This window comes from Lonchura striata, chromosome 11 (genome assembly GCF_050655825.1).
Source record: "Lonchura striata isolate lonStrDom1 chromosome 11, ASM5065582v1, whole genome shotgun sequence".
NCBI classification, from domain to species: domain Eukaryota; kingdom Metazoa; phylum Chordata; class Aves; order Passeriformes; family Estrildidae; genus Lonchura; species Lonchura striata.
In genome coordinates this window covers 11,076,584-11,100,506 of record NC_140713.1, presented here as the reverse complement: position 1 = coordinate 11,100,506, position 23,923 = coordinate 11,076,584, and the positions used below count along the sequence as shown (strand labels likewise).

At 47.1% G+C, this 23,923-nt stretch overlaps 1 protein-coding gene and 1 long non-coding RNA gene across 3 annotated transcripts in view; one reads left to right on the top strand and one right to left on the bottom strand.

The window, feature by feature from the left end:
* LOC146766405 (uncharacterized) overlaps positions 1 to 3,326 on the bottom strand; it is an 88,613-nt gene extending 85,287 nt beyond the window's left edge. For both annotated transcript variants that reach the window (XR_014957848.1, XR_014957847.1), the window contains exon 1: positions 3,050 to 3,326. This is a non-coding gene — a long non-coding RNA (uncharacterized LOC146766405). The remainder of the gene's footprint in view (positions 1 to 3,049) is intronic.
* VSTM2B (V-set and transmembrane domain containing 2B) lies at positions 2,555 to 22,817 on the top strand. Its single transcript, XM_031505856.3, has 5 exons — positions 2,555 to 3,086; positions 3,709 to 3,893; positions 5,446 to 5,475; positions 6,320 to 6,728; positions 22,120 to 22,817. Exons 1-5 carry the CDS (start codon positions 3,014 to 3,016, stop codon positions 22,206 to 22,208), a joined length of 786 nt encoding a protein of 261 aa, XP_031361716.1. The 5' UTR covers positions 2,555 to 3,013; the 3' UTR covers positions 22,209 to 22,817.
* The last annotated feature ends 1,106 nt before the right edge of the window (positions 22,818 to 23,923 follow it).

The window sequence follows — 23,923 nt, the reverse complement described above, 5'->3', positions numbered from 1 at the left end:
CATACAGACAGCTGCAGCGAAAAAAAATAAGGTCATCAACTAAACACTAAAGCTGTTACTTTAAGCACCTGAATAGTTTCCCTGATTTCTGAGAATTGCTGGATGATGCTGCAGAATCAGCAACTACAAAGTGAGCTTCTCCCTATGACATTCCTCCCATTCATCACCTGTCTGGGGTAAGAGTGCAGGCAGGTGAGAGCTTTTGCTGTAGAATCCCTTTTGCTAGCAGGATTGAATCAATAAATGACTTCAAATGTTGTTATGATCCTAAGACCAAGATGATTTGCACAGGGTACTTGCCAATGAGCATAGAGCACCACAGTCCCTCATTATAGTTTTAGCAGAACAGGAGAACATAAACAAGAGTCTTGGATTAGTCTAACTTAAGACTGTAAAAAACATGCTCTTGTGTTTCTTATTCCTTACTTTAATTGAACACCAAGATATCAGCACTTCAGTGTCAGCTGCTACACATAAAATCAAACTTGGAGGGTAGTAAATACAGCAGAACTGAAGGTTTAGTGTTATATATTGAGAGAACCATTCAAGATAGAATTGTCTTAACCAACACTACTACTGCATTTATGCATTTGCCTCTCCTTTCCATTTTTATTACGTATTTTTATCTCTAAGAACCAAAACTCACTTAACATAAACTCGGTATTTTCACCTTCCTAGCTGTTGTAAATTTTCACTATGTTGCAATCTCAGAGGAAGTTTTTAAGCACCAATTTTAATAAAAACTTGAGTAAAAGTGTTTAAAACATTATTTGGCACTAGTCATTTGATATAAAAATTACTTGGTTTGATCCTATTTATCCAAGAGGAGCTTTCTAATCAATCCTTGTGCAGAGGGCACAAAGTTGTGGAATTGCCTCTCTAGCAGAAGACCAACTTAACCCTTTCCTGGGATTGGACTGGAAGACTTGTGCTGCTGAGCAGGGTGGCTGCTGGATTTACTTCCTCAGGTGTGTCTGTCCTGATGGCCTTTCCCTGCCTTCTTCATGTCCTGGGTGGAGCACTTTGTGGGGACTGGCACAGCGACAATAAACCCCCCTTGCAGTGACAGGTGGCCCGAGGCCACGTGTGAAAAAAGAAATAATGCTGGATGAAGCACACTGAGCTTTTGGGTGAAAAAGCAAAGTGTCAGCAATTATAACACTATTTAATTAAGTGGTGTTTACTAGTTATTACAATAAGTTTCTATGATTGATGGGAGCTAACTCCACCTGCCTGGGGAACTGGGCCCTGCCTGGGGCAGGATTTAGCCTCCCAGTAACCAATCTGGAGAAAGGCAAGTTGCTCTTCAGGCAAATTGTCATAGACCTGCCTGAGGACTGTCACAGGATTTAAGTCACAGTAAGATCAGTAGGAATGGCTGAAAGTGCTCTGAAGAAAAAATTTTCCAGCAAGAAATATTGATTTGATGCAGTTTGGGTATTCTTCAGGACTGTGTGAATTTTACTGGAACTTCCCGATGGAAACCTTGCAAAGGTGGGTTTTCCTAGCAGGGAGCCAGCAGCTGGCAGGGTCCAACCTCCACCAGAGATTTTTCTGATGGGACATGGATGTTGTTGGGGAGCTAGAGACTAGATCAAAGCTGGTCTGATTTAGTTATTCAAAAAGAGAATGTTCCCAAATATTTTGTTCCATAGAAATGTTCATGTATCCAGCTAACACATCATGCATCTTTTTTACGGTATAGAATGAAACCATTAAAATGATAAAGGAAATTTTCTGCACATCTTAAAACACACCTTCCAGGCCATCACAGTGATTAAATAAAGTTGTGGCTGAACAACATGGTGACTTTTAATGGAATTTCCAGGAGGGTGGGGAGAAGGGCGAATATTTTAGAAATGTACCTCAAATTTATTAAAATACAGCTCCCTCACATTAGTTGCCGGAAAAATCAAATTCTGCTTATGATTTATACTTACTGCAATGACTTTACTGATGACTTTTCACGCTTCTATTTTTTAATTGGGATATTAGCCTGAGAAACAGCTGATCCATGGAAACGTTTTCTCGTTGTGATGCTGTTTTCTAAATCAATAGGAGTGGGTTTTGTTGTGGGGTTTTTTGTTGTTTATGGGTTTTTTGGGGGTTTTGTTGTTGTTGTTTTTGGTTTTTTTGTTGTTGTTGTTTTTGTTTGGGTTTTTTTTTTCCCTTAATGTATTTTAACAAGTAACAAACGCAGTGAGTTCGGCAGCCTGACAGCAGCCGAGCAATCCGCCGCGGGCACGCAGCCCGGGAGGAGCCCCGGGCGGGGATGGGGATGCCGCGGACAGCAGCGGCTTTATTGCTCAGGTGCTTCGCAGGTACTTCCAGCGCCAGCCGGGGCTTGAGCGGAGCGGGCCGGGCGGCGAGCGAGCCCGAGCGGCTCCGCGGGTCCCGGGGCGGCGCCGGGCGGGGCCTGGCGCGGGGGGCGGTGCGGGGCGCGGGCGGGGGCCGGGCCCGCGGGGCAGCGGCGGCCGGGGCCGCGCATCCATCGGATCCCTCGGATCCGCGGCCGGGCGGGGAGAGGCGGGCTCGGCTGCCGCCGCGCCGCCGCGCAGGGGCAGGGCCGCGGCGGGCGCACGGCGGGCGCTGCCCGGGCGCAGCAGGGCAGGGGAGGCTCGGCCCCGCCGCCGCCGCCTCGCTGGACCGCGCGGCCAGCTCCGGGCGCGGAGCGCTCCGTGGGATGGGGCTCGGAGAGGCGCCCCGCGTCGCCTGCTCGCTCCCGGGCTGCGGGAGCCCCCACGCAGCGCAGGGCAGTTGAATCCCGCCCGCGGTGGAGAGAAGGAGCGGGACGCGATTTTATTGCTGCGTTCCCAGAAACGTCGCTTCCACCCGCCAGCGAGTTTGAGCAGCCGGCTGTGGATTTTATATTTGCTTCTCCGCAAACCGAGGTTAGCCGGGAGGCTTTGGCTTTTTGGGAAGGAGCCCTGCCCCGACCCGCTGTGTGCGATGGATTGAGGCGTGCCCGGCTGCGCCCCCAGCCAGGTCCCCGCCCGCAGCCCACATAGATGCGATGGAAAGTCGGGGGCTGTTCTGCACCCTTTGTTACCTGGTGTTCAACGCTCCTCTGCTGTTCATTGTGACCGGTGAGTAGAGAACTTCGGCCTCTTCCCGCGGCGATGCGCCGCTCCGGGCGCAACTTGCTGGCGGGAGGCTGCGGGGCCGTCGGGGCTGCGGGGCCGCCCGTCCGCGGCCGAGCTGCAGCCGCCCCGCTGCTCGCAGGCCCGGCCTCCCCGGCGCGTTCCCAGCGCGGGGCTGGGGGCAGGGAGCTGCCCGGGCGGCCCTGGCAGAACAAGGTGGCACTGTTGGGCCGCAGCTGCCGGCAGCGCGCAGCGGAACGGAGCGGGGCGCGGCGGGCGCGCAGCCCGGGACAGTCCCCGCGCCGCTCGGCGGGAGGGGACACTGGGACACCGCTGGCCCTGTATCGAGCCGAGGGCTTTCTTAGAAGGACCAGGAGGTTTTTAAGTCCTCTTCAAACTTTCCACTGAAGCCGCGGCTGCAGGGTGACGGGAGCCGGCTCGGCCCTGCCCCGGGTGCGCAGTCCTGGGTGCTCAGCTTACCCTGTGGTCCCTGGGCTCCAGGAAACCTGTGTCGCGGTCAGCGCTTAGCTCTTGAGCTGAAGCAGCTCACGCTACACTGAAAAGGACTGATCTTGTCTTGTAATCTCTCTCGTTAACCAGCCCTTGTAACTCTATCTTCCCCTCCCAGCTACCTTTACTGAAGTTCCCAAAGATGTGACTGTTAGGGAGGGAGATGATATTGAGATGCCTTGTGCTTTCCGAGCCAGCGGATCCACCTCTTACTCCTTGGAAATCCAGTGGTGGTACCTTAAAGAACCAGCCAGAGAACTTGCACACGAATTAGCCATCAGTGTCCCCGGCAGCAGGAGCAAGGTAATACATTGCTATGGAGATACATCTCTTCATCAAATGCAACATGCTTAGGTGGCGATGAGAATAAACTCAGCATTCCCAGAGTGCTTCCTCTGCCCAGTGCCAGCCACCAGTAGAAAGCATCAGTGTGCCCAGGCCCTCTGAGGAATGCAGGAGTACAGGGCATGCACTTCATGTCAGGAAAAACATCAGTGCTTTAAGGACTGTAAACAGAAAATGATAAATGCTCCGCTGCAAAATCAGCAATGAGGTCCCAAGAAAAGCTGTTGTATGAAGTGTTGACAAGCAAAAAACAGTGCTTCTGTGGACTGAGCTGGGAATCACTGTAAAAGGTGGGAGAGCCTCTGCTTACTGATAGTGCAGAGAAAGGCACGAGGGATACACCTCTGTTGATACATTAACATGGTATCAGCCTGCATCTACAAAGGTACAGTTATTTGTATACACCCACACTTGTGTCCATATCTGAAGCTCAGCAAGATGTTTCCAGTCAGATGCAGCAATTAAAATGCATGAAGCAGAGTTAAAGCTTGCGTGCCTTTTGCCCTCCCCCTAGGAAGCCTCTTGGTCTGAGGGTAGGCTTTAGTCTAAATTCTTCAGCTGCATTTCCCCAGCATAAGCCAATTCATTCTACGCCCCTCCCCACCAGAGCAAAGACAACTCGCAGGTGCCAGACGGGGCTGTACAAGGAGTGGGGTGAAGCAGGACTTCGAGGCTGTGTTGCCCTACTGTGCAGGACATGTCATCCTCTCCAGCCCCTGGCCTCTGTGCCAGCAGGGTGGCCCGCGGCAGCCTCTGTGCCCGTGCCAGCTCCCTTCTCTGTGGCACGCTTGTTTTCCTGCAGAGCTCAAATAGAGATGCAAAGCATATAGACACTGAGCTAATGCGATGCCGCCTAGCTGGGGAAAGTGTAAGTCAGTTGTCAGACTGGGAAATAAATCGCTTGGATTTAAATGTCTTCTTTAACCTTATATAAAAACTGTGAGCTGCTTTTACAATAAATGATGACAGAGCAAGCCTGGAGAATGATGACCGTCTCCCTGAGAGGCGTATCAGTGAGGTCTGAGGCATCACTTAGGTTTACAGTGGTTGGCTGGAGACAAAAACATAACCAAATATGAAACCTGCTGCATGATACCTGCTCCCAGGCTGTTTCAGGACTGAAGCTCTGCCCTGAGCCATGCAGGATCCAGCCTGCTCAAGCCCTTCCCTGCTGTGCTGCTGGTGAAGCATCTTCCCCGGTGTTTGTCAGTGACTGTGAGCAGCAGAGCATGCAACAAGCATTTCTTCGGCTGCTGCTCTCACCCTTGGGGAAGGCAGTGCTTCTGTGGGCAGCGTGGGAACTTTATCAAAACAGTCCCCCTGGCTGAGCACTGGTTTGCTGCCTTCCCCATCACCTGGGGAACTGCCCTGTGCCACACAGGCTGTGTGAACGGCAAGCAGAGAAAGTTGCATCTATCCATGTCCTGTCCTTCCACCAGGGTGGGAATATGAGCATCCTGTTGATGTGCTGGCAGCGCTGAATCTAACTGCCCTTTTTCTGTTCTTGTAGGTAGCAAATAAGGATGCAACCAAAATCAGCGTAAGTGCAGCTCGAGATGGTGCACATCCCTCCTCCCACGCATATGGGATTTACTGCATGCCCCCCTTTCTTCCTGGCACACGAATGCAGCTGGTCTCAGTGGCAGCCGCGCTCCTGCAGCACGGCAGGAGTGTGGCACGTTTCCCCTCCTCAGTGTGCCGTGGCTCAAGACACTGTTAGCATCTGTTGCTGGTTTTGCAGCCACGTCTCATTCCTCGCAAATCCAGAGGAGGTGACGCTTGCCTTACAGCCCTTCCTTAGCCACTTTGGAAAATCAGAAGAGAATCTTGCCTTCTGCAACCCCCAGTCGCCTGAGGCGACCCCCTTCTCTGGCTGTCCTGCAGGAAACACGCTCCTTTTCCTTTGGAGCGGCCCGGGTGCCGCTGCCCCTCTCCGCGGTGCTGAGGACACGGGGGAGCTCCTTGAACCCGGGGAGGGGACCCTGCGACCAGCCGGGCTCGGCTCGCTGCAGCGGGCGGGGGTGACCCTGGGGCTGCACTTTCCCCGGGGGAGTTCGGGCGGTTCGTGAGGTCTGGGGGCTGCCCGAGCCTGGGACCGTCCGAGGGGCGAGGGAACACGCGGGGAGCCGGTGGCAGAGCGCTGGTGGGTGACAGGTGGGAGGTGGCGTGGGAACGATGGGGACGGGCTGGTTGTGGACAGCGCCCGCGAGGTGGGGCTTCAGCGGCGAGGTGCGGGGCTCGGTGTCCGCTGCTCGGGGCTCGGTGTCCGCTGCTCGGGGGAGCCAGCCGCGGTTCCGTGCCCCGGCAGCGGAGGGCACGGCGCGGGGCCGGGCCGGCCGCTGCCGCCGCTGAGGCCGTGCCGGCCGTGCGCTCCTCTCTTGCAGACGGTCCGCGTCCAGGGCAACGACATCTCGCACCGGCTGCGCCTGTCGGGCGTGCGGCGGCAGGACGAGGGCGTCTACCAGTGCCGCGTGTCGGACTACAGCGACGACGAGACGCAGGAGCACAAGGCTCAGGCGCTGCTGCGCGTCCTGTCCCGCTTCGCCCCGCCCGACGTGCAGGCGGCCGAGGCGGTGTCGCACATCCAGAGCGGGGCGGCCCCGCGCCGCCACGGCCCCGCCGCCCGCCCCACGCCGCCGCCCGGCCCCGCCAAGCGCCCGCCGCCGCCGCCGGCCCCCGCCCCGGGCGGCACCGCCCCGAGCACCGCCACCGCCGCCACGGCCGCCGCCGCCGCCTCCTCGGCCTCGCCGCCGCCCGGGCAGGCCGCCATCCTCCGCCAGCAGCACGGGTCAGGTAGGGCGGGGCCGGGGGAGCCCCGTTCCCGCACGCACCGAGCCCCGCACTGCCGCCCGCCCGCGGGCCGGGCACTGTCACCCCGCTCCGGGGGGACGCGCCGCGGCGCTGAAACTCAGCAATGTGACAAAGTGACAAAGCGCGCTTAGGTTGTCCCAAAGGCCGGGACTGTGCCTTGCCCCGCCTGGACAGGAGTGAACACGGGCACGGGGCTGGCGCGATGGGTCCGAGCTCGGGGCTGGCACCTGCATCCCTTTGTAGATGCAATGGGAGGCCCCACGTTCAGAACTCCCTTCCAGCTTTTCGGGTGCAGTGTTTGAAACAGTAGCTGCAGCCTCGAGTGAAACACCATGGATGTGCTGCAGAGAATTTAGATTTGCAGAGATTTAGATCAGCAAGTGGCTTACAGGGCTGGTTGTCCCTGGCAGATGTGAGGCCTGTGCAGAGCAGGATGCAGATTCAGAAGGGAAATGTCAATTGCTGTGTAATGAGCTCCACATCTGAATTAATTACAGGATAAAAATTGGAGATACAGTGCTCTATAATGTTTTCCAAATGTAAACACCATGCTAATACTGATTGTCTAACAGTTAATACTGCATTAAGTTATTAATGCCACATTACCATGTTGTGGTCTGCCAGAGAAGGCAGTTATAAACCCTTATTTATCCAATGACAGGAATGTCTGGGACAAAGAACATAGTCTTAAATCTGCATTGCAAAAGTGCTTCAAGCTTCAGAGGTGTGGTGCTGCTCTGGCTCCCCTCTCAGCCACTGTCACTTAGCTAATGTTGAACAAATGTCCCTGCCAAGTTATCTGTGGAAAAGGGAAAAAAAATTATGCCACTAACTGTGCAGGGAAGGCCTGAGCTCCCCTCTCTGCTGCGTCTCTTCTGACGCAGATTCATAATCTTCACGCAGGGAAGTTCACACTTCTTCCTGATACCTCTTCACACTTTCTGGGCAAGCAGTTGCAGGTTTTGGCTCACGGTAGTGGAAATCATTCCCATATGGGTCACTGTGACCTGCTGGTGCTGTGCAGGTACTGTGTTTTATCTGGCTACTACCTTTTCCTGTTTTCTGAATAATTTAGTTTCTTTCTTCTGTAGAAATACATGTGAAAGTTAGATTTTGCTCTTTATCATTCCCAAGACTGAGCTGGTTGTTCATTGCTGTCTAGTGGTAGATAAAGGTGACAATTCCTGAGGTCTAACTAAAGGTGCTTGTGGGCATTTAAAGAAGTTTATTTTGCTTTTGCTGAATCCACTGACCCCCAAGAAATTAAACCAGACACTGTAATGCTCATGATGTATTATGTTTTGTTTGGAAATATCTGCTTTTCTCCTGGGACCCCAGGGCTGGGGGTTGTTCTTATATTTCCTTTCCACTCCATGAGTGTGAGAATTCTTGCGGTGTTTTCCATGCTGACAGTAGAGGCTGGGTTTAGGACTTGCAGTGCTGTGCACCCTGCCTGCTGAACCCAGAGCTTATGTGGTGTATGTGGACTGAAACCAGGACGTTGGAAGTGCAGCGGGCTCAGTTCCACGTCAACAGATGGATGCGAGCGTGTGCCGCCAAGACAGCATGTCACATATGCCTGTTAGGGCAAGACCTCCTGCCCAGATCAGCTAAACTGCTGTCTGTCCTGATTTTTTACATGTCTGTGGTTTGGGATATGGCACTTCTGCATCATTTCTAGGCTGCATTAAATTCTGAAAATAAACTGGTAGCATTGTGGCCAGCACAGGAGGTAATGGAATGATTTAAATCAGTGAATCAGGTAGCAGAACACTGTAAAACATCTAGTGGGGGTCTCCAGGTGAAGACTGATGCTGAGGGCTACAAAACTGGCTAAACAAAAATCTGGTGCTGTGAGCTCCCTGCTGGGCACACTGGTCTCTGTGAACAGTGCCACTCTGTGGCAGCTCCAATGCTGGAGAAAGCCAAGTCAGGCTGTTCCTGTTCCTGTACTGACTTAATAAGGTGTAAACCAGCACCTGCTTTTGTCCCCATAAGAGGGAGGTAATTAATCGTGTATTTTGGTATGGTCCTCTTGTAGAAATAATGCCTTTTCACTCTGCTTGAATCAAGATCTCCCTGAATAACAGGCTTCTCCCTGGTTTGTTGTAATTTCTGTACCTTTGGTAGTTTGGATCTGCCTGTAATTACAAATCAATAGAACATCAATCACAGCATGGCTTTGGAGATTTGCAGCTGAGGGACTTGACCTTCAAAAATTCCTGATTTGGGTACCTTCTGGACCAGAACTGCCTGAGTCTTGTTATGATAAGGTGTCTCTTTGGTTGCTTCTGTGAAGCAGATTGCTGCTGTCCCAGTCCCCACCTCCTGGGTACTTTAGAAAGACTGTCTGGGCCAGGGATTTGATCTGAAGCAGAGAGACAGCTTGGTGTAGTGGCAAGAAATCTTCCCTAGACATGAATGTTGCATAGAGACCTGGATAAAATATTAATATGCTAGTCAGTGTGATGAGGGCTTGCAGGAGTATCACCTGCTTTTGTGAGGAAAGGGAAGACTGGGGTCTGCAGTGCTGCCAATTGGGTTGGATAAGCACTGAACTTTCTTCAAAATGTGCTAAAAGAAAATGACATCTTAGACCTTCAGAGCTTCCCATTTGTATGTTAAAGTGGTGTTCTTTAGAGCTAGGTACAGTCATTGTTGTTCTCCATAAAGAATGCAGTTGCTTTATAGGAAATGGGGGGTTTCCCTTTTATTTGCTTCTGGGAACTAGAAACCCTGTTTTGAGTCCACCCCCAAGGCAGTGTTGTAACTGGTTGTCCACACAGTAGAGCCAAGAAATCCAACTAAGTCTTTGTTCACGTGGTGTTTAAGACTGCAGGAGCTAGCCTTGTGTTGCTGTATGAGTTATATCTGCATAGCAGCGTAATACATATGCCTCATTATCCTATTTGGAGCTCCATAACACATACAGATAAGTACTTGCACCAAATCTGTGTGTAATAATTGAATAGTCTAATACATTTACAGTATTTAGCATTTTTAAGTCTCTTCATTTTACACAGGGATATTTCCTCTGTATAAAAGCAGAAATGTGGTTGAACAATGGATTTGCTATCAGCGATTAAGAAACATCCTCATTTAAGAAACTGGAGAGCTCTGCCTAAGAGCTGATGGCATGGCACTAGCTACAGTGTCCTGCATGAATTGGCCTCTAATCCTATTTTCCTGGCAATAGAAATCTTCCCAATACTTTCAGTGTAGTAAGAGAGGGCCTCTATGTACTTGGATTCCAATAAACATGATTATAGATCAAATGCTACATTGAGATGTGCCTGCAGGGCTCTTGCTGACTTCAGCTGCTTGCCCCAGTCATGCACCATGGAGAAGTGTGATTCTTTACATCTTCTAAGTGAACTGAAACATGAATTTATTAGGATAAATGTGTCTGTTACTGAGATTATTTAAAGAGACGAGAGTCTCATCTGACAAACTGGGTATAAATAGAAAATCCATTGTTTTAAACACCATCAGAAATGGTATTTGCCTGAAGTCTGTGTCAGCATTATGGTATATAAGGCAATAGATCCAGTATAACTGAAAAATTGACCAATATGCCACAAATATTAGCTACTTAAACTGAATTTTATCTGTGATGTTTAAGCAACCATATAAAAACTTGGTGCTGTGGTCTTCATGGAAGCCTAGAAAATGGGATTTGGGCTGTGAGGAGACAAGGATCTGCTGGCAAGACCACTTTTAACACTATTGGAGAAGCAGTCATCCATGTGGTTCTAAATGAAATAATACCGAGCGTTTAGTTTAAATGCTTGTACACAAATGGAATCTTACACTGTAGGAAAAAATGGGGGTGAGCAAGTGAAAGTGTGCACAGTTGTTTCTGTGTTGTCACAGTTGTTACTGTTTGGAAGTGCCCCTGGTTTTTGCTGGGTGGAGTAGGAGGATGCAGGAGCATCGCTGAGTGAAACACATGGTATCTCTGTCCCAGAAAGTTTGCAGTCCAAGTGTTTGAGATAGATAAATGACACAAGAACAATAACTGACTTTGTTGAGTTGTGTGACAGCTGTGAAACTAAATATGAAAACTTAATTTCAGACCTTCCAAATTTAAGTCCAGTGCCTTAGTTGTGAGGCTAACTTTGTCATCTGATGGTGCAGTAATAAACAAGGATCTTCATCCTGACCTCCTGGGAGGGAAATTGACTGTATTATATCCTACCAAATGGTCTCCAAAATGAGTGTCTGTGTATTGGCTCGGGGGCAATTTTTAGTTTAACTTCTGAGCAGAATGTAGATCAGACATTGCAGCTTCCAAATTCCCTTTTATTTGTTTGATCTGCAGCCTCAAAGCTCAGAAGTGAAAGCTTTGAACAAAATAAACAAAGATGGGAGTGTGAAACAAGAAGCTCTAGGAGGAACACAGGCTCATGTGTTGTGCACAGATGAAGTGGTCATCACAAGGAAGAACATAAATCTTCACTCTGTGCTTGTCCCTCCCCTCCTGAAAGCCTTTTATGTCTGAGGCAGAAGGAGCTCTGCTCCTGGGCTGCCTGGCCGAGACAAAGCACCGTGTGCCAGCCCTGCAGCCCTGTGCCCGTGGTGCCCAGCGGAGCAGGGCAGGCACAGCCAGGCACCTTGAGGCACGTGGGGACTCGGATCTCACTGTGCCCTGGGAGCTGCTCCCAGACAGCAGGGAAGGAGCACAGGGATTTATTGGGCAGAGCTGGGGCTGGGCAGGGGGACTCCCTTTGGAGGGGCTGGGGCTGGGTTCCGACTAACTTTGGAGGGAGGGTTTGAGTTCAGGGCTCTCCTGCCTTTGTCAGAGCTTTAATGACTCTCCGCTAGTTTGAGACACAGCCTGTGGAGCTCGTTTATGTTTGATAGATGAACATTACAGGAAATAGCAAGAAAGGAAGGTCTGCGAGGCTGCTCGGCTCAGGCTCCCTGCCTTTCCCACTCAGTGATGTCAGGGTCTATGCCACTTCTCCTGTGCTTTTTATGAGACCATGTATGAGCTCAATTCTGATGTTACTTGTAGTTAAATGCAACCTGGGTCACATCACATTTTCCTTTACATTAAATAAAGTAGCAGGACGGAGGCCATAACTGAATTATCAGGCTGACCTCCTAAATGTCACTGGATAATAAACATGCAAAAAGAATTCTCATTAAATACACATCACTAGCAGTTTAATATCTAGGCAAATTAGACTGCTTTGGGGACAAGTGAGGTCAAATATCTTCCTTTGTGTCTGTGTAATATGGATTAATTTTCAAACTGGACAAAAGCACTAACTGCTGTACTGTGTCACCTCATTATCTAGGGCAGAAACAAGCTGTGCCTGGGTGTTTTTGTACTGTGGAAATGCAATTTATTTGAGTAACCTCCTTTCAGTGGTTCTTGCTTGCTCCCCAGAGGACGGACAAAACCATACTAACCTATTCTACTCCAGCCTGTTCAGTGCCCTTGAAGAAATTCAAATATTATTTGAATTTCTTTGATATCTTTAAGTTATAGGTAAATAAAATCTTCTAAAAATATTACTGAACACACTAAATGAAGGGGGTATTACAGGTATTTTTAGTGAATACTGAAGCTGTATCAAATATTGGTCTAGATTTCTAGATCAGATTGATACATTAGTGAGTGAGAATTAGAAACTTATATGAAGAAAGGCTCAGTGCACCCGCATGTGCTTTTGGATGAGCAAACAGCATTTGGGACAGGAATATACACTATACATGTATACATGTACATGATTTCAATAGATACTTTGCAAAACAGAGTCTTAGTTTGCAGAACCAATTAACTTTGTATCTTTTATGAGACACGGTAATTGTTACACACTCCGCACCTCTGCTATACTGGTGCAGCTTTGCTGATGTAAACTTTATGCAGCTTTACTGATGCTTGAACTGTGCTGTCGATTTATATAGGTCCCTAACAGTTTAAATCTTAGCAGTAGTGGCACAAAGAAATGCCCAGACAGCCTTACTGGTACTGGTTTTGAGAAGGCTTTTAGTAGTGTGGGCTGCGGTTGGAGAGCAAACACGGAGTAGCCTCTGCCAGGAAATAAATCTTACACTAGTCCTGTGTAGGTGTTTCTTTTTTACTTAAGAGAACCTGACAGCACTGTGCTAGCAATAAAAGGAGGTTGCTTTGGATTTTGATTTAGCTTTGCTAAAGCAGTAAGAATGCTGTCAGGCTCACTATTGCTGTTTACTATGTGTTTTTTAAAATTAGATAATGGTAGAGCAGTCCCATATGTCAATAATAAACAGTTCAAGTAGGTTTGTATTGGAAAAAATGGGGTTGTCAGCAGAATGGTATTATTTGTCACAACAGCGGCTAACAACCAAGCACTTTATATTGCTAGGCTGTTATCAGCTGGGAGGCAATTTTATTAGCTGGAAAGAAGAGCAGTTTGGCAGAGCAGCAGCCGTGCTCAGCAGAGGGGTCTGTGTGAGCCAGCACGAGGTTGTGCCAGGCTCACACGGGGAGGAGGGAGCTGTGCTCACAGGGCAGAGCACCCCAAGCTCTCCCCACAGCTGCTGCTCTCACCCTGTGGCTGCGAGCAGGACACCCCTGTGTCAGCAGGGAGAGGCTCTGACTTCCAAAGCAGGCAGAGCACAGGGAGGTCTCTCACGGACATGGTCTGCTCCTGTTTTGTTACCGTGCTGCTGGAGGGGTTCAGGAGACATGGCAATGTATCACCTGAGGACATGGGTTAGTGATAGACAGTGTGGTGGTGCTGAGTTTATGGCCGGGCTTGGTGATCTTAGAGCTCCTTTCCAACCTCACCAATTCTGAATAATTAGAATCAAACTGAATAATTAGAATTACTTTACTGCTTTATAATTTTTAAAATTGGCGTGCTAATCTGAATTCCGCTCACACTGAGGAGCTGGAGATTTCACATGTACAGAGGGTATTGAGGAATGTCCCATGTCCACAGTTTTGTCAAATATCCCCTTTCTACCTTATTCTGCAAAGCTTGGCCTCCCTTACATCTAGGGCACAGCAAAGTCTTTAGTTAACTAACATCTAGCAAATGGAAATTTGGAGGATCTCTGTGTTTGTGGGTCAGTCCCAAAATGCCACTGTTTACAGCAAAAAGGTGATCCTTTCTTTATGGAAATGACAGGCTCTGCTTTTTTTTTCCCCAGGCACATGCTCTCAGTACAGCCATTTTTCATGTGTCATCATACATTCTGCTAACGCACTTAGCTCTGTTCTTTAGGTATGGACAGGGTAGGGTTATTAAAAAAAAAAAATCCTTAATCTGCACTTGCATCTGCTTAAGTTTAGTAATTCTGATTGGAGTGATAATTACAACTACATTGGCAGCTTGTTCGTAATCCTGATCAAGTCAAAAATACTCTGAAGACAGTGAAGTGAGAACCACAGTGTCATCGTCTTTATTTCTGGGTTGCAAATATTTACAACTTGTATCAATTACAGAATGTGAAACCTGTGGTTCAGTCCAGGGCACTCTTATTGTCAGTCTTTTCATAAAGTTCCTATGGAATTGTGTGAACATATCTAGCTTGCCTGCTTTTCTGCAATATGACTTTTTAGTCCTCCTACTTATAATGAAAAACCTGAGAATATACCCCAAATTTGCTTCAAAGCTCAGTAGCTGAAACCAGCTGCCAGTATTTTTCATTTCCTTGTGCTCTGGGCAGTTTGAGTTGTGCTTTTGCTGCTTGTGTGTATGGATATGCTCTGGAATTGCTCACGCAATAGTACAGAAGAAGGAAGTGTAGAACTGGCTGCTTATTTACCACTTCAGCTACCGCTCATTCAGTTACTTATTTTTCTCTCTATTTTAGTTTAGAATTCATTTTCCACCAAATTTCATTACAAAGAATTTTGTATCTCTCGTTATTTAACTTTCAGGGAATGAATTAACAGTTCTTGGCTTTGTTAAGTTAATTTTAGATCGTGGAACTGCAGAAAATTCTGGAAATTAAAAAAAATTCATAGGTGCATGGTTTGAGTGTCTTAATAAGATGTTTGTCAAGGAGACATCATCTCATTTATACCAAAGAAGAAATCTATTTATGTGAGGGTAATACAAAGTAGAGACCAGCTGCAGGTCTTAAAAGAGGAAAGTTACTGGCTTATTTAAAGGCAAACCAATGGAAAGTATTTGAACTGTATAATTTATATAGAATGAATTACTCATTTTAAGCATTCAGGATGCATTTCTTTTCTCTATTGACACCGTCTAGAGCAGTGTTTCCTTTTGGAGCTCATTATAAATTACTCCTGGTGTTGTCTGGAAGTTACTCTTTAATTTCTCCCGAGTGGGTATTTGGCGTGGTTGAGTGGTTTGTTTGGCTCTCTGCAGGGCAGAGGAGATCCCAAGGGCAGCCCCCAAGGGCCTGGCTCCCTGGGCTCAGCTGCTGGGCTGCCTGTGGGCACTGCCTGCCCTCAGCACACAGTGTTCACAGGCACGCGTGGTGTTGGAAGCAGCAGAGGGAGGCTTTGGTAAGTGCTGATTGTTCCCAACACTTTTGGCTGCTACAGAAGGGAAGTGGGGATATTGAGGGAAAATCCTTCCCATATTGTGTTACCCCTATTTCTTGTAACTTTAGTAGGAGATAGTTTATTGCCAGTGTGTTGGCAATGAAACTGCATATTTCTCTGGGAACCTAACAAACAGAAATATTTCAGTATAAATACAGGAGTATTTCTTGCTCCATAGCAGATAAGCATTTCCCTGCATCCATCAAATGCATTAGTTCAGCAACTCCTTTGTTTGTGATAGCTGTTAATACAAAAGTGTTGTGCCTTGCAGACCTGCAGCAGCTGTGGAATGGTCAGATCAATTGTCCATTTAATCCTGTACTTTATGTCTAATGATGTCCTTATGATCCAGGAGAGGGAAGAGCCTCTGTAGAGGGTAAGGGAGCACTTGGCTGGTCTGTGTACCATGAGCATGTTTGGCAGGGATTGCCAGCACTAGCATTTTAAAGAAAATTTGGCTTTAATGATTCTCAGTTAAAATGAGCTCTGTTGAGACCAAAATCCATCTCAGTAGTTGCAGGTATCTTAAGAAACACATCCCCCACTCCTCTGCCAATGCCTGTGTCTGTCCTGTCCCACAGGCACTCAACATTGACTTCCAGCAGAGCACTGCAGTGCTTCAGAAAATCAATACTGCAGAAGGAATATTTTTCTTCTCTTAGCTTCTTATCAGAACCAAACTTTTATTTCTGCATCATTTCCTTGCATGACTACACTTCTCTCTCATTTCCAACCAATTTATTTGTTTTCTAATCTGTAGCCTTACTGCTACCATGTTAAAACACTAAAGTCTAAAACACCAAACCACTAAAACACCAGTTTTCTGTCCTAGGTGAACTTTTTGAATTATCACATCAAGAACAATCAAAATTAAGGACCAGGCTTCTAAAAGGAATTGGCTTTTTCTCAAATACACATATTTATTTCTCTACCTATTCAGGAAGTTTGCAGCTTCTGTAGAGTTATCAAGCCTTAAATCCTGCCTCACCTCATTGTTTTCAGGTGAGTTTAGTCCAGCACATAAATAGATACAGGTGTGGGCAAGTAAATTAGTGTAATTTAGTGTCCTCTTTTCAGGACTGCAAAATGCTTGAAATGCAAATGGAATCTTATTTGAAATATTAAAACCTGTTAGAGTTTCCAAAACCAGGACAGGAGGCTTTCAGTAACTCTTGTAATATGGGGTTTTGGCAATTCACCTCTAAATATAGGCCTCAGTATTGCAGTGGATACTTTGAGAGAGAAGGTGGAGAAACAGTGGAACTCAGGTGTATTTGGTAATACCTAAAATGATGACAGAATTCTACAAAACTCAGGCCAAAGCTTCTGGCCAGTAAAATTGCTTTCAGCTTCCTGGAGAGTTTGTGTGTGGCTCTGGTGTGGGGATAAAGAAGTGAAATGTGGGCACTGTCATCAAGGGTGTGGAGAGCAATGCTGGTAGTTTCACCTGGCCGTGTGAGAAGATTTACTCCTGACCTTAAAAACCTTGATGTCATGGATGAAGGAACAAAGCAGAATCACAAGCTTCTACCTACATGGTTGTGAAGAAATAAAAACATATGCTGACTTCTGTGAGGCATTTTCTTGAGATGAGTTATAGAAAGCTGTTCCAAAACTTGGCGAATCATAAATAAAAACGGTAGTGGATAGAAAACCAATTTTGTCATCATGCCTTCTAGGCAGGTTCAGTGGCGAGCAGATCCCATGCAGTTGCTCATAAATATGTGGGAAGTCACCACTGCTGAAATTAGCTCCACCAAAAGGCAGCTGAGGAGCTGTTTCTGGTTGTGCCTGGGCAGGATGATCCAGAGCCAGCCAAAAGCCAGGAGCAACGGGGACACCATGGTTCAATGGTTTTTCCTGTTGTACCAGTGCTTCTTGGAACAACAATACCTCCTGTTCCATGCAGTGCTCCAGGGTTGAGCTCACAGGGTCTGCTAAAATCAGCACAGGCTCTGCATGCACTTCTGTACAGCATCCTGGAGAATTAGCTCTTGGGGAGGAGTGGGAATTTTAAGGCATTAGGTGCAAAAAAAAGATTAAAAAAAAGCAAAAATGCAGTGTGTGTATTGTGCTGGAAGTACTTAAGAGTGGAATACTTAAGAGTAGAGTTTATGAGATCTTGTCTCAAACTGTGGAATAATTCTAATGAGGTATAGCTTATTATCTCTTTGGTTCAGTAAGTGTATAGTGACTTTAGTAATTTCAATTAAAAACTTCTAAGAACATCTTAGGTCTGAAGTTGGGGAAATTAAATTCAATGCAAATGCTCCAAATGTATGTCAGTAAGTGAGAATCTGTTTCATCTAGGAGGTTATTGTTTGTAATGATCCTTGACTAGCAACCCATGTAAAACTCCATTTTTTCCATAGATAGCAGAATAAGAATGTGTATCAAGTGCAGTCTATAGTTTCTGGACTGAGAGAACAGATCAATCTATATGGTCACCTCTTAATGAAATGCCAGGTTTGAGGGCTTTAATTGGGCATTGTTGTGTAAGGAAATAGGCCAAGGCTAACAGGTCACTGCATAAAAGGCAGTACAGAGAAATGTCTCGTGACACTGCCAGCCGGGGCCCCAGCTCCATCATCAATAGGCAGTCAGATTTTAGGTGTTATCTCATCTTTCAAGGAAAATAGGCTACTGATGTCTTTCAGCTTTTTATTATATGGGCCACTGCATTTTACCACCATCTCAGAAAGAGACATCAAAGGACTTTTCAGATTCTTTCTAGTAAGAAAAATAGGTGACTGCTGGAAACTGTTGGTTTTGACCATTAGTTAAATATAGCTTGTAAAAGAATCATCCCATTTTTTCTGGGTGTCACAAGTCACTTGGTTAATTAATGTTTGTTTTCAATTGAACTGTTTTAAGTCAAACTGTTACTAATTCTGGCATGAAAAAGATATTAAATAGAAAATTGCAGTAAAGCACTATTATGTCATAAATCCCAAAGAACGATGAGTGATGCCAGAGAGCAATTCACCATACACGAAGAGAACAATTTGTTCTTGTTCTGCATGGTGGTAGACTTTCCCTTTTGGCCATGAGCATATAAATATTTTAAAAGCAAAGTTGTAAGTCTGTATAGTGATAAATAAGCTTGCAGAACATCAAATGAATATTCAAAATATCAGTGAAATGTTTTCTCGCAAGTGTCTGTAGTTTGCAAGTAACTGTGCACTCCTGATTTAGGGTGCCTGGAGAAGAACCCTCTGTTCTCACACCTGGGTCAATCATGTGTCCAGATCCTCATGCTCAAGCCCATTTTATTTGTTTATTTACATCTACAGAAGCAGCAACTTATTAACTAAAAGTCACTACTTTTACTTCCACTACTGCAGTAACAGCAGAATCGAGGACACTAAGTTCAGTTTGTTGTTGAAATTATTTTTCTGGTCTGCTTATATTTAGAGGGAGAAGAATTCTGAGGTTCTGTGTGTCCAATACTGCTTGAAGTTGTAGAGCAGAACAGCACTGAATCAGTATGAAAAAAGAAGCTTGTATGTGGTGTTCAGCAAGAAAAATAGCTTTCAAATAGTTTTTTAAAAATGTGTTTCATTTAACTGCTGAGATCCTATTAACAGAGTCTGAACTCACATTCTGCCATCAGAGAAGATGGAGAATATAGGTGGAAAACAACAGTAGTTTCTACAAAAGGAAAAGACAAAATTTGGACTACTGAATTCACAGTTCTGCATTGAAATTTAAACTAAAACTAGTATATAAGGGTAAAACCAACATAGGAATGCTTTTGCTAAGTAGGCACACAGGTGCTGCAAGGAGTTGAGACTAATTCTGCTTTCCCTTCAAAGCAGAAATGATCCTAAGCTGGTGTTCCTGGCAGCCCTTCAGCACCATAGCTGTAAGGACACTTGAGATTCAAGAGCCCATTTCTCCAGGTTGAGTTTCTCAGTGTTTCCAGGGGAATTCCCCCTCACAAAAGCACATCTTGCTGTCTGAGCAACTGGCAGGATCTCAGACTCAAGCCCTGTTCATTGAAAGCAGGGAAAGAATGGGTTCTCAGCACCCTCAGGTTTGATCATAATAAATATCTAAGTGCTGGGCAGGTGTGGAATTGGCATGAACTTGGCACCACTGAGCTGTGTGCAGCTGCCAGGAGTGTGAGCTGCTGCTGGGCTGCCCCTGCCATCCCCAGGCTCAGGGGACAGTGACAGCACATGGGGACTGTCCTGGACTGGCCTCTTGCAGCTGTGCCATGTCCAAGAAGAGAGGACTTCCCTGCACACACTTCTAGTGTCTTTTTGCAATGAGTTGCAACTCCTTTAGCTGCTGGAGTTAATTGTGTTTGTTAATGATTTTTCAGCTTTCAAAACAAAAATCCTGTATTCATCTTAATACCTTGCTGTTGCTGTGCAGGCAGTCCTGAGCATGTGTTTGTGCATGCAGGGATTTAATTAAAGCCTTAATAACTAAATAATCACCACACAGTCTGGGCATCTGTGAGATAGCACTGTGGGGACATTTCTTGAGTTCCTCAATTGCACACCACATTTCTGTGTACTATTTTTGATGCTGGGTAATCGTGCTCCAGCATTGCTGGTGAGGTGTGTATAGATTATGAGGCAGCTGGAGCAGCGAGCCCAAGAGCAGTGTTTTGCTCAGGCACTGTTTGAGGCATTTCCTTTGATCATGCACAGCTGGGAGACACTCACATGTCCTAGAGACCAAGACTAAAGTATTCACATTATGGTGCCTGAAGTGAGTTTCATAAACAGAAGTGCCCTGATTACTTTTCCAGAGATACAGAAAACTTATTTTTAAAGTTTTCATGCTTTGCAAAGTGTCTCTCGCAGTCTGGGTGGCACTCAGTGTTTTGGGCATTGGTCGCTCCTGTAGGTTGGGTGTTCAGCAGAGGAGGCCTCTTCCCAGGTGCCCCTCTGCACTTCAGCTGCAGGGCAAATTCCCACTGGACTCCTGCTTTTGTCCCACATCCATCACATCCATCCCGTGCTGGTGAAGCTGCACACGCTGGTGTCCCCAGGGGCAGCTGCTGTGGCCCAGCCTGGCCTTGTCTGTGTGGGCTGAGCCAAGCTCAGGGAGTGCCAGGAACCCGTGTCCTGCCCTGCAGCAGTGATGGGAATGGGGCTGCTCCAGGGAACGGGACTGCTTCAAGGGAATGGAGTTGCTTCAGAGAACGGGGCTGCTCCAGGGAACAGGGCTGCTCCAGGGAATGGAGCTGCTCCAGGGAATGGGGCTGCTCCAGGGAATGGGGCTGCTCCAAGGGAATGGAGCTACTCCAGGGAATGGGGCTACTCCAGGGAATAGGGCTGCTCCAAGGGAATGGAGCTGCTCCAGGGAATGGAGCTGCTCCAGGGAATGGGGATGCTCCAGGGAACGGGGCTGCTCCAGGGAATGGAGCTGCTCCAGGGAATGGAGCTGCTCCAGGGAATGGGGCTGCTCCAGGGAATGGGGCTGCTCCAAGGGAATGGAGCTACTCCAGGGAATGGGGCTGCTCCAGGGAATGGGGCTACTCCAGGGAATAGGGCTGCTCCAGGGAATGGAACTGCTCCAGGGAACGGGGCTGCTCCAGGGAATGGGGCTGCTCCAGGGAATGGGGCTGCTCCAGGGAATGGGGCTACTCCAGGGAATAGGGCTGCTCCAGGGAATGGAACTGCTCCAGGGAACGGGGCTGCTCCAGGGAATGGGGCTGCTCCAGGGAATGGGGCTGCTCCAGGGAATGGGGCTACTCCAGGGAATAGGGCTGCTCCAGGGAATGGAACTGCTCCAGGGAACGGGGCTGCTCCAAGGGAATGGAGCTGCTCCAGGGAATGGGGCTGCTCCAGGGAATGGGGCTACTCCAGGGAATAGGGCTGCTCCAGGGAATGGAGCTGCTCCAGGGAATGGGGCTGCTCCAAGGGAATGGAGCTGCTCCAGGGAATAGGGCTGCTCCAGGGAATGGGGCTACTCCAGGGAATGGGGCTGTGCTGCCTTTGCCCTTGCCCTTCCCTTGCCCTGCCCTTGCCCTTGCCAGCAGCACAGCAATGGCCATCCCAGGGCTGGCACAGCAGAGCCTCATGCCTGTGTGTCCTGCTCTCTTGGCCGAGTGTGGCCCCACAGCTCATCCCTCCCATGCCAGGGAGAGGGGCCACACCACAGTGCACACAGCAAATACCTTTTTGCATCTTTCCAGCACACGTCGCTGGAAAATAAAAAAACGGGGCGAGTACCTGGGTGTGTGTGGGTGTGAGGCAGGGATGGCAGCTGCAGCATGGAGTGGCTGCCACGCCTCTGGGAGCAATCTCGGGTGTCCTGCCCCGTGAGTTAGCTCATCGCTCTCCTTGGGACACACTGACGGGAACAGATGTGTTCCACACCTGACCTCTGCTTGTCTATAGCTCCTGAGCACATTTTTAATTTAAAATTCTGCTCTTTCCTATAAAAGGTAAAGAAGATGTCAAGGTCTTGCTGTTCCCATTCCAAATGAAATGGGTTCATGTCCTGTTAATCAAGAAGTACAGACGCAGCATTTGTCATTTCCCTTTAAAGTAATGGGTGGTTGATACCTGTCATTTCTCAAGAAACTATATACCAGATTATGGTGTATTTATAGAAATCTCAATTGCTGGTAACTTGGCTGAAGCCAAGTTTAGGCATACCATTAGTAACACATAATGAAATGACCTAAGTGGAGTCAGATTTGGGAGGGGGAGGAAAAAGCTATTTGAGTTAGATAGCTTGAGGATGCTGTTTTACTATTAAAATTAAGCTTCTGACCCCTGGCACTGAAGTGATAAAAATGAATCTTCCTATATTTCTCTTCTGCATTTAATCTTCTATATTGGAAAAGATAAAAAAAAAATCAAATCTCCTTCTCTCCCTTGTCTCTTTCTTTTCTAGGTACAGGACCTATTTATGCTACAGACCCACTCCTATACATGTCCCTGTTAATACTGCATAAGCTTGTACATTTATTAGTAAACCACTGACGGACTGCTCCCTTCACTCCTCCTCAGCCAAACAGAAAGGAACCTATTTAATAACAAACAAAACCCCTACAAAGAAATCCCTACCGTTTTAAAGATGGACAGAAAGAGACTGAAAGAAGCATGATAAATTCTACATGGGGGGAAAAACATATTTTTGGGGATGCCACAAGAAAGTAAACCATATAGAATAATGCATCTAGTTTCCAGACTCTATGGTGTAAAGCCCTGCTCTGTGCATGGCACTTATGATTTCTCTATTTTAATGTACTATTTTTTTCTTTTCTAAACTTTTCCTCTGACTCTTCATTTTGCACGAACTGTTGAGCAGTTATCTTTATGACAATATGTAAAGATGTTGGGTCAAACCCTTCCTAAGAAAGGAAATATTTTTAGTAGATTATTGTGTTTAGGTCTTTTTGGATTTCCTTTTTCTTTTTTAATTAAATTATTTCTTTTGGAGACATTAAAAAGATACATCTTACCATAATTAATATTCACTGTCAATAATATTTATTTTTAAATGAAGATTGGAAACAAGGTAAGACATTTGTTTATAAACTGTATTGTATATTGCTGAATAACAGTTGAATAAAAAGATTTTGAAATAAAGTTTTTACAGATGTGTGTGCTTTCCCTGTGTCCTGAATGTCCCTGAGAAGGCTTGATGGCTACGTGCCTTCCCTACCTTGTCACAGCAGAGAGACTTGAGGAAAGGTGCAGTACAAACAAAATAAAATTGAAAGCAGTTATTTTTCAGGCAACCTCACCTGATGGCAAAGCCCACAGCAGAACGTGCAGGCAGCCAGTCCCAGGCTGCAGCTGCCTTTTCCTTGGTGCCACCAGTTATCTCTGGGCAGTCAGGGCAAGGTCTGGTAGATGGACAGTGGGACAATATGTGGCATTCAATGTAAATTGCTTTGGTTTGCCCCAGGCCTCTCTGAAAAAAATGTGAATCAAGCAGTGGAAAATCAAAATAAAACATCCTGGAATGTTGTGTAACCTAGTTCCAAGATTCGTTTAAAATATATTCAGATTTCTTTAAATGCCTAATTTTGTCGTTTTTCTTATCCAGGTGAGCTTCCTCTAAAGAAGCTTTTTTACAGTGAGTAGAGTAGTTATGTTTCTGTTGCAAAATGCTTGTTTTTCAAATGAGCCAGTAAGATGACTTGGTAAAGAAACATGACCTGCATTAGCTGAATTTAGTGAACTGCCTTGAAAATTCCTATGCCTGACTATGACTCTTAAACCTGTCATTTTTGTGGCATTTTGGAGAAGAGTTTCCTTGTGTGAAAGGCAGAGTGACAGCTCCAGTGGCAGCAGGACTGTGCCTGCAGGAGCTGCAGAGCAAACACAGAACGTGGCACTGCCTCACCTCGCACCTGAGTCCTGTCCTAGGAGGAGGGCAGGAAGGGATTGCCATTTTCCCAGGTGCTCAGGATTTCCTTTTTCTAGGGCTGCCAGTGACAGCCAGGGGTTTGTGCCACTTGCACTCCCTGGGTTGGAGACCAAGCAGATCTGTGTTTGATACATGTACTGCACTGTGGTGGTAAAAGCCTCTTGCACTGGGGCAAACTCACCATGGGGTCCAAAGGGGATAAAATCTTCACAGGAATGTTCATCCCATTACTGCCAGCTGTAGGACTGGGGAGCAATCCACAATCCTCCCACAAAAAGCTGAACTGCTCTTTGGAAGAACGAGGAGGAGGTTGTTGGCA